The sequence below is a fragment of the Urocitellus parryii genome, chromosome 7, assembly GCF_045843805.1.
Source record: "Urocitellus parryii isolate mUroPar1 chromosome 7, mUroPar1.hap1, whole genome shotgun sequence".
Lineage (NCBI taxonomy): Eukaryota > Metazoa > Chordata > Mammalia > Rodentia > Sciuridae > Urocitellus > Urocitellus parryii.
Genome location: NC_135537.1, coordinates 90,369,912 through 90,380,725, shown reverse-complemented (window position 1 = coordinate 90,380,725; position 10,814 = coordinate 90,369,912). Strand labels below are relative to the sequence as shown.

At 41.9% G+C, this 10,814-nt stretch overlaps 1 protein-coding gene across 1 annotated transcript in view; it reads right to left on the bottom strand.

Annotated features, from left to right (window-relative positions):
• Positions 1-7,276: 7,276 nt before the first annotated feature.
• Positions 7,277-10,814, bottom strand: part of LOC113178625 (olfactory receptor 5V1-like) — a 48,260-nt gene continuing 44,722 nt past the window's right edge. Inside the window, exons 2-3 of the mRNA XM_077801203.1 lie at positions 8,991-9,057; positions 7,277-7,911 (exon numbers count right to left, since the gene is read on the bottom strand). Coding sequence (XP_077657329.1) covers positions 7,277-7,911; positions 8,991-9,057 — 702 coding nt within the window. The remainder of the gene's footprint in view (positions 7,912-8,990; positions 9,058-10,814) is intronic.

Here is a 10,814-nt window from a genome sequence, read left to right as displayed (position 1 = left end):
AAAAGACTACTTGGGTATGGTAGCATTTACCTGTAGTCCCAGCTACTGGGAAGGCTGAGACAGGAAAATTGAAGCCAGCTTCAGCAATTTAGAGAGATCTTGTTTAAAAAAAAAATGGTTGGGGGTGTAGGTCAATGATAGAGTGCTCTTGGATTCAATCCTCAAAAAGAGGGGTGGGGAGTTGGGGAAATATGGGGAGGGAGGTCCTGGATGGGCAGGGAGGGAAGAGACATGGCCAGCCTGTAGGTTTGAGGCAGATTTCAAACTGGAAGGTGAGGAAGGAAGGCCTCATCAGACAAGATAGCAGAATCTAGTTTTAACACATGCTCACACCCTTGACTCCCTTGCTCTATGTATGACCTTGGGAAATTCCTTTCCCCTATGTGGGCTTGGGTTTCCATCTGCGTTCCAAATGATCTTCCAAGTCTACTTTAGGGGTCATCTTGGCCTGACCAGAACAACCCAGAGGGGGGGATGCACTCTGGCCTCCTGGCTTAGAGGTTCCCTCTGGGGCCAGCTGACCCATTGCTGCCAGCCTGAGATGAGGTGGGACGTCTGGGTGGAAGGGAACAAGCGGGGAAGCGTCCCTAGCTCATGGCAGCCAGAAGGTTGGGGGGGGAAGGAGACAGGAGGAGACAGTTCGCAGGGGACAAGATGTGATTCCCCAGGGCATGTCCCCGGCCACACTCCACCTGCCCACACTCCTCTCAGTACAGTGGGCCTTTCAGATAATTAACCCACAAAATGGATGGATCCACGTATTAGGTCACAAGTCTCACAGTCTAATCATTTCACCTCTGAACACTGCTACTGTGGCTGACCCTGAGCTTTTGGTGGGGGGACCCCTTATTTCTAAGCCATAATAGCCCCTACAGACCATGTGCTTTGGTTAGAATACCTTCATGCAGTCTGGGAGAGTAATCGGGTGCCAAAACAAGATTAAAAGGAAATATCTGGTAACTGAAGATGTGACATTTGGAGCTTGGGGAAAAGCTCTGAAGAGGAGCCCTGGGTGGAGCACTTTAAAGTCCTGGTGACCAGGACACAAGAGGGCACCTGGTCTGTGGGGTAGCTGAGTGGCAGTGGGATCACTCATTAAAACAGGAAGGAAATGAGAAGGAGCGCGTCTGGGGAGAGGAAAAGAGGGAGGGAGGTTGGGCCTGGAGTCTGGGTACCTGAGGGCTCTCCGAAAGGAGATTCCAGCAGGCAGCAGGGGCAGGTTCCCAGGAGATAGGCCTGCGAGTCACGTCTTACTGTGACTGTGGAAGTCACAGGTGCTCATGAAGCCACCAGAGAGCAGGGTGAGGAGAGAGGGCCTGATGGACTGCGCGGAACAGAAGATGTCCAGAAGGAGGCTCACCAGCTCTCAGCACTCGTTCTGCACACCAGTGTCAAACCTCTGCTCTCTGTAATGGTCCTTCTGCACCCCAGTCTCCAACCTCTGCTCTTTGTAAGATCCTTCTGCACCCCAGTCTCCAACCTCTACTCTCTGTAACAGTCCTTCTGCACTTCAGTCTCCAACCTCTGCTCTCTGCAACGATCCTTCTGCATCCCAGTCTCCAACCTCTGCTCTCTGTAACAGTCCTTCTGCACCTCAATCTCCAACCTCTGCTCTCTGCAACAATCCTTCTGCACCCCAGTCTCAAACCTCTGCTCTCTGGTAAGGATACTTCTGCACCGCTGTGGGCACTGCTTCCCAGCTGAGCCACGTCCAGAGTCTTCAGTCAGGAGCAGTGTGTGCACCCTTCTCTGTTTTCTCCAGCAACGCCACGGGGTTTAAATTCACTGAAAATCAGTGTCACCATTTTCTAACTCATGATGTTGAAAAGGAGGGTGCTACAACACTTTTACAGGTAGATGTCTAGGTTCATTCATAGAAAGAAATGAAACCTCCCATGAAACATTGACCCATAAACAGAAAGCAATATATGATCTTTGTCCAAACAAATACCAAATGAATTTTTAATGTTTACACATTTAGCCAATTATGCTTTCTGAATCACACATATTGCTTACTTTAAATATGATTTGAAGGCATCACTGAGAACTATATTATCAAAATATTATGTAAATACATGTACTATATTATGTAATATACTATATTATATATAAACTATATATCTCATATTCACACATGTATTTACATAATAACATATAACATTAAGTATACTGTAATTATATTTAAATGTAATTATGTTTATATATAATTATATAAACACATGTAACTATACTGATATATATATAATATATGATATAATTACATAAAATTTTTTTATTGTAAATATAATTATATGTAATCATAATTATGATTATATTTATATATAATATACATTAAATGTATTATAGTTGTATTTAAATGTAGTTATATTTAATGATATTTACATATATATTTAATGCCCTATCAATATATTTCTCAGAGATGACTTCAAGTCTTATATATGTATGTATGGATATATATAAATACACACATGTACATATATATGTGTGTGTGTGTGTGTGTATGTGTGTGTATGTATATGTATATGTATATGTATGTATGTATGTATGTATATGTATATGCAGGAGACTAAGAACAATAATAATGATTTTTCTTGGTTTACTAGACCAAGTTTTTGTGGGCCAGGGATAGAGTAAGGAGTGATGTCCATTCCACTTTCCATGTCCCTCATCTCCCACGTTTGTGTAGGTCAACAAGGATGCTTATCACCATCATGATCAAAGTCCATTGTGGGAAAGTCCACTTATACACTACAGTCTGTGTGACACTCGGGACACTTCCCTCTTGGAGTTCTGTGCTGATGCATATCAACAGGCACCCACAACCTCAAAACCTCTGCTTTCTGGTAAGGATCTTTCTCTCCCTGTTGGTAAGGATAAACTTCACTGGAAAAATAGATTGGGAATGTTTTTTCTTAGGTTGAGTCTACACACTAAAATAAATACCTTGAGGAAGTCATGTTGAGTTTAAAAGAAGTATGTTTTAAAACATATCAATGTAAGTTCCTTATGACCCGTCTCATCAAAAGCACAAAACAAAACACAATGAATGAGTGAAAAAACCCCACATATTTTGCATATCTGAATTCTACCAGGATCTTTCAAGTAAGTAATGAGTAGAGAGACACATAGGAAAATAATAGCTAACACTGATGAAATGTTCTGTTAACTCATCATAGGGTTTCCATCCTTAAAGGAAACAAAATGGCCATAAAAGCAACCAAGGTAACTGGTCTGAGTGTGAAAACTCTTCAAGCACATAAGAAAAACAGAACATCTATTCATATTTTATGTAATATGAAGCAATCATTTAAAACCAAAGACTTAATTTTCATGTTGCCTAGTAAATTGCCTATTTAAAACACACACACACACACACACACACACACACACACACACACACCAATCAATGACAGCACTCAGGAGGATTTTTCTAAAAATCCAGATAATTCTAGGTGTTTGTGGCAAAATTAACTTATTGGTATGGAATGTTAACTCTCTTCACTTTAAACCAGGCTACTACAGGCATACGTCCACAGAATATGGGTGGTACGCACGCAGAAATCTGAAAACATTCAGAAGTCATCGAATAGTTGATTGTTCTCAAACTTCAATATGTATGTAAATTTGGGATATTTCTCTCTAGTGACATGGACACAAATCCCTCCATCTAAAATAGTCTGCAGTAATGGTGTGAAAACGACCTTCTTCTACCTGTTCAGCTTTGGACACCTTCCTACAAGACTTGCGATTAGCCTTTCCAGCCCTCTGGAAGAAGGACAGCTCCTCCTCTTCCTGTCTGCAGGGCTGGACCGTCACTGTCCCTCCCACTTAGCACTCACTGAGCATATCCTGTAAGTCAGGATCTCTTTGGGAAGAGCGATTCTCAGTGCAACTTGAAAGTGCAAGTACCATGATTGATCTTGTTTTTCCAGTGAGAAAAGTTCAGTTTTAAGAGTTCTCACTGGGAATTTGAATTCAGAGCCTGGGTTTTAACTACTAGGGAATACACTGTTTGAAGGACCAGGTCGTCTCACAATTCTCCTCAGTTGCTTCATTCCAACTAGAGCTCAGGAGTTCACTGGTCAAACTGCTGGACTCAGGTGGAGTGAAACCCCTTCCCTTTCAGGTTTCATGGGCTGGATCTGAGTTTGCTTTGACTCTTCAGACTCGCAACTCCTTGTTTCGCTAACCAGATTCTAGCTATATGAGCAAGGATTTTATAATAAGTGAAGTCGCGAGACCCACAGAGAGTGAGGAAGGGGCATCCCAGGTAAACTCCGGAGGACATTTCTCTCCAGTGATTCTGGTCCAGGTGATCCTGGGTACATGAATGTCCCCTGGCCTGTGGGAACTTGCTGTGCCCTTCTCTTGAGCAGTTTCCATGCAGACACTTAGTGATGTTGCCAATTTTCCAACTGAGAGCAGCAGCTCTCCTTCTTTCTGAATTAGTAAATCATCCCAGAAGACAAATGATTGAGAATGAAATTATTTAGGAATGACCTTGGGTCTGTGAAGTCTCTTTTAAAAAGTGACTGAGAGAAGTGGATGATTCACAAGCTTCCAGATTCCTTTTAGTAAATAAGCTGATTGCAACACACCTCCCAAGCATCATGTGTTGGACTAAGATGAGAACCCGTAGCCAAGTGAGCAAAAGTTTCCAAATCTGAATGTTATGCAAATTTGATATTTTATTAAAACAATTTCTTGTGTGCCCCACACTGTCATATCATAATGAATCAAAGGAGATGTGACTCTATGTTTTCTCCTTGAAAATTATTGCTACTGTTCTGCTTGTCAAAATTAGATTAAGAATAATGTTTTGTATTATATTTTACCATGAACATATTTTCTATTCATATTATCTTACTTCAGGCACTCCTCAGAATTTCAAGTAGACAAACTCTAATGTCATTTCAACTCTGGTTTTATTATTACTATTTTAGAAATTGATACACACAAAAAGTGATATTAAGCCAGGTGCAGTGGCGCATGCCTGTAATCCCAGCAGCTCAGGAGGCTGAGACAGGAGGATCGTGGGTTCAAAGCCACCTTAGCAAGGGTGAGGCACTGAGCAATTCATTGAGACCCTGTCTCTAAATAAAATACAAATAGGGCTGGGGATGTGCTCAGTGTTTGAGTGCCCCTGGGTTCAATTCCAGGTATCAAAAAAAAAGTGATATTAAGACTATGTCATTACGTAATATCATGAAAATGATAACAAAATATGTACTATGCCTTACGATTGTTTTTAAGAGTTAGGCCCTGAGCTGGGGAGACTTTTGTCTGATTTGTGATGGTGAATGAAGGAACTACTCACCGCTCACTCGTGATGAAAACCTGTGTTTCTGGCTTTGGTGGCAGGTCTTGCTGCCTCCACAGTAGTGGGGAAATTGGGTCTTGGTAAAACTGGCTGTTGACTTCCATGCATCATGATGGAGTTCCTGCAGGAACTTCCTAGAACATAATCCTTGCTTCAAACAGGAGTTCAAAGTCCTCTTTGTTTTCTCGGGAATTCACTTTCCTAGGGTGGCAGTTTATAAAGGCCTGGGGACTGAACCTTTGGGAGTATCCACCTAATTTGTCTCTCCGCAGCTGTTCTGGGATGCTCAGTGTGCAAACACAATGTGAAAGCCGGGGTCTTAATAGAAACTGTAGAAGTGAACTGCCGTTAATCCTCTGTTGGAGTCATTAAGGTCTTGCAATCATCTTTTCCCAGCATGCAAAGAGATCAGCTTCCTACCTCCTCTGGGACACTTGTGGGTGAATTTCAGCACCAGACTTGTTGTTCGAAATGTTGGGATCCGAAAACCTGAAAGACTGTCTTTTCCTCCTTCCCAGTGGGGAACATAGGTATATGCAAGGACAGGGGCTTACTTGATTGGATTCTTCAATGCATAAGAGAATTTCCTCCTTTGTCCACGTAGCTTGGCCATGGCATGAACCTGGACTGTGCTCCATGCCCTGCCAGTCGGACACGTATCTGTACCACAGGACCAGCACCCTATCGGCCGTCTTAACTTTAAGCCACTGATGGTTAGGGCTGCTTCCCTGGTGTAGCATTTCCTTTCTTTCCCACCATCACCATTTATAACATCGCCTTTTATAACCTGATTCTTGGTCCTCTCATTGCTCATGGTCTGGTGATGACACTGCTGCCGTGAAAGTCCAAGGGAAAAGGCACAGAGACGTGAGACAGCCGTAGGGGTGGCTGAGGAGAAGGTAGGAGTCTGGAGACCTCACAGCACGTTATTACACCAAAGTTTGGACTAAACATTAAGCAGTGTTAAGTTTCTAAAGTTCAAAATCCACTTAACAACATGGATTTTTAACTTATGTGAAGAAATGCACATTTGATGCCTATGGAAATGCAAATCCAAATAACCCGTGGCCACTTCCACGAGGGATGGTTATCATCAAAAAGACAAGTGACAATTGTTGATGAGGATGTGGAAAATTGGAGACCTTGTTCACTGCTGATAGTAATGTAAAGTTGGGCAGCAATTTGGAAGCATTCTGGTATTCATTCAGATTAAGCAGCGTTACCATGTGATGTAGCAGTTCTATTCTCATGTCCGTACCCAAGAGAAATGAAGTCCACCCAAAACTTGTGCAAAACTATTCTTAAGCATTATTATGAATAGACAAAGTGGGAATGATGCAATGTCTATTACTGATGAACAGGGAAAAGGTGCTACAACCATCAGGAACATTCTGTGAATGGAGAACTTATCCATGCTACAGAATGGCCAAGCTTGAGGACATCTCAGGGAAAGGGGCTGGACAGAACAGGTCACATACTCTACATGTCCATCTTGTTGAATGCTCAGAATCAGCAAATCTAGAGTCATGGATGATAGTTGCCTAGAGTTGAGGTTTTCAGGAAAAATAAGTGAGATGGGACTGGGGCTGGGGCTCAGTGGTAGAGTGCTTGCCTAGCATGTGTGAGGCACTGGGTTTGATTTCCACATACAAATAAATAAAATCTATTGACAACTGAAATAAATTAAAAAAAAGAAAAAATAAACAAATGACTGCCAACAGATAGGGCCTTCTTTTGGGGGGCAATGGAAACTTCTAAAATATCAGTTTATTAGAAAGAACCCAATGCACAAAGATGGCAAAGTGTGAGACACTAATCACAGGTGTGTTTGCCTTGGTGGGCGGGGGCACCGCAGCTGTCAAGAGACACTATTTAGAGAGAACGCTGTTAAATTCACTGCTGAAGGGTTCACAGTTAAGAAATCTTCTAGAATGACACCATCAACTAGTTCTAATCTCACTGTACAATCTGTCTCCCAGCCAGCTTCCTGAGGGCACTCTGGACCTCCTTGCTTCTCAGGCTGTGAATGATGGGGTTCAACATGGGTGTCACCACACAGAAGAGCACAGAGACCAGGGTGTCCGTGTCCAGGGAGTCGCCTTCTCTGGGCCTGTCATAGTGGAAGTTGGCTGTTCCATAGAAGACCACCACAACAGTGAGGTGGGACACACAGGTGGAGAACGCCTTCCTCCTGCCCTGGGCAGAGGGCATCCCGAGGATGGCCGCCATGATGAGTGTATAGGAGCCTGCAGTGAAAAGGCAGGGCCTCAGGCCCATGGTGGCACTGGCCAAGTGGAGCGCAGACTCGTGGACAGAGGTGTCTGAGCAGGAGAGCTTCAGGAGCAATGGGGTGTCACAGAGAAAGCGGCTGATCTGGTGGGGCCCACATAGAGTGAGTGTGGTGGCCATCACCATGTGTGTGACCGAAGTCACCTGCCCACACAGCCAGGACCCAGTCACCAGGCCAACACAGACCTTCACACTCACGAGGACTGGGTACTGAGGAGGACAGCAGGTGGCCACACAGCGGTCATACGCCATGGCAGCCCAGAAGCTACTCTCAATGTCAGAACTGGTCACCAGAAGGGGATCTGGGAGAAACACCTCTTAGGCTGAACCTGCTCTGAGAAGCTCTCCATCATGACCTGGACTAGGCGTGTACGTAGCTGATGTGGAGAGACCCAAGTTTTGAGTTAATGATACACGGAAATGTGGAGGGAAGGATTGACTCTGACTACATTTCTCAGAAAAATTATCAGATAAATATCCAAGGAGAATAGATATCGCACAAGAACAGATCTTGTAATTCAAGTCCTAGGAAGATGAATTCAGTGACCACTTTCTGAATTTCCATTTCTTTGAATTCTTCCTCAACTGAAATGATTATTGGGAAGTAAAATTTTAAAATAATGAAATGTGGTGACAGACCCCAGGAGAGCTCTTACTCACCCTTTCTTTGTTGGATTAGGTAATGTCTGTTTTAGATACTGTACCCTGGCCCTAAGACTAAGGGGTGTGCCTTTCCTCTCATTTCTTTACCTCCCTGTCCCTGACTTTATTCTCATGCAACTCAGTATTATTTGTTAGGTGTTTGTTTCCCTTATCAGTATGTAAATTCTATTAAGCAAAATGTTTGTCTATTTAATCCCTATAGACTCTATAAAACTTTTGTTGGAAGGAAAGAAATTCAATCTTCACTGATGTTGTAAAAACAATAGTTGATGAATTAAGATAGAGCCCCAATACTTTTCCTGCCAATGTTTCTCTTCCATGAAAAACACGGCAATACCAGTTTCTACCTTGTGGAGTGTGAGGTTATCTCCATGACCTTCACCACCTGGTTTACTCAGGTGAAAATGTGATCTAATAGGGCAGAAGGGAATTTGCAGATGTGATTACGTTCACATGACTTTAAAATATGGATTATCTTGTATTATCAGAGTGGACCCTTAAAGCAGAGATCATTCTCCAGCTGAAGATGAAATCAGAGGAGATTCAATTCACAATCATAATTCAACAGATCACTATTGGCTTGATGATGAAGGGGGTCACATATTAAGGAAATGCAATCCTTGGTCCTATGATCACAGGAAATCAGATTTTGTCATCAGCTTCCATAAACTTGGAAGTAGAATCTCCCCCAGAGTCTCTAGGTAAGAAACTAGCTCACCTGACACCTTGTCTTCAGCAGAGGACCTAGTTGAGTCACACTTTGCCTGGACTTCAAATCCACAGAACTGGAAGATAACAACAAATCGGCATTTCAATGACTACGCTGTGGTGATGTGTCATGATACCAATAGAAAATAAACAAGCCAAGCATTCCATTTGGTGTCTGAAGGTTCCGCTTGTTTGGGCCTAGTAACGAGAGACCACCAGTCTAAAAGCCTGAGGAGTGTCCCACATCCATTCAAATCTGAGACCACCCTTCTCTCTGCTATCTTTTTCTTCATTCTGCCTTGGTCAACTCTCCTCTTAAACAATAGTTAAAGAGATTATAGAAGAAAAAGCCAAACTCCTACTGTACAGTTTCCTAGTCAAGAGCTCCAGCAAAAGGCTAGAAGAAAGATGAATTTGGAACTGCTGAGTAGGGTGGTATTTGGGATTATTTTGAAGTTTTAATCACTCTCTTCCCATGCTGCTTTGCCATGACCAGCCAATGAATCCGAGGCCGTGACATAATGACCACAAGTTCTAGGAATTGTGAGAGCCCATCAACTTGCATCTGAAATTACTTTCTTGGCAGATGGTTCTTCAATGAGGCTTGGGTATCTCAGCTTCTTCATTTTCTGTAGAATCTGCTAAGCTATTCCTTTTCCTATGTGTAAATCAGTGGTCAGCAACCAAATCCAGCACACTATTTTTTTAAATAAAGTTTTATTGGAACATAGCCACTCTCATTCACTTAGTTGTTTATGGTTGCTTTTATGTTATAATGGCAGTATTAAATAGTTGGGCTAAGTCCACAAAGCCTAAAATATTTCTTTTCTGATTCTTTACCAAAAAGATTCTTCAACCCTTAGTGTAAACCTTTGGATTTGGGTTTTAACAGTGGGTTTAGATCATGGCTTTATCACTGGTTAACCTGGACCCTGAAAAACATCATTAGCTTCTGTGAACCTCAGTTTGCTCATGTTTAAGAAGGGATACTATCTGGATTACAGTTTTTTTATGAAGATTAGATTAATTAATGAATAACAAAGGAAGGAACATAGTTGACCTAGAACACATGTCTAGTATGCAAATGCCCCCATTTCAAGTTCCCCTTTAAAACGTTATTTCACTTTTGTATTTCTCCAGCTTGACTCAAATCTTATTTTAATTCACCACCTTTATCACCTCTACTTTTAAGCAACTGGCATATTATTAAATTACATAATTCCCTCTCATTAGATAAATACTTATGATCCACCTTACAGTAGTATCTGCTCTTTTGTTTTACAATTACATTTTATAAACATATTTTCACAAGAATCCAATGAAGAAGGAAAGTGGATTTCATTATCAACACTTTCAGATAATAAGATTTCTCTGAAACTGGAAATTAAAATAGCCAAAAAAATGAGGCTGCAAATAACACTGTGAAGTGATTGATAAAATTAGACCCAGGGCCTCTGAGAGTTCTCTTAATACTCCTCAACTCCCCACAGAAACCTAAAACCTGAGTCATCCTGTACCTTCCTTTCCCCGGTTCCATGCCCATACCTACGTCTTTAGCAAATCCTGCTGATTCTCTCTCAAGTGTACCTCAAACTTATGTGTGATTTTCATCTCCATGAATACTATCTAAATGGTTGGATCTGCTCCTCTTAAAGTCTCAACTTGAAAATCAATTCTCAGAGGAGCCTTCATCTCTTATAACATCATATTCTTTCAAATAATTTGTAACAATTTTTATTGGTATTTTTGTTTATCCATTGACTATCTGTATCTCCCTAGTGAATAAGCTCTAAGTGAGCAGGGATTATGTCTGTCTTTATCACTTTGGTTTTAT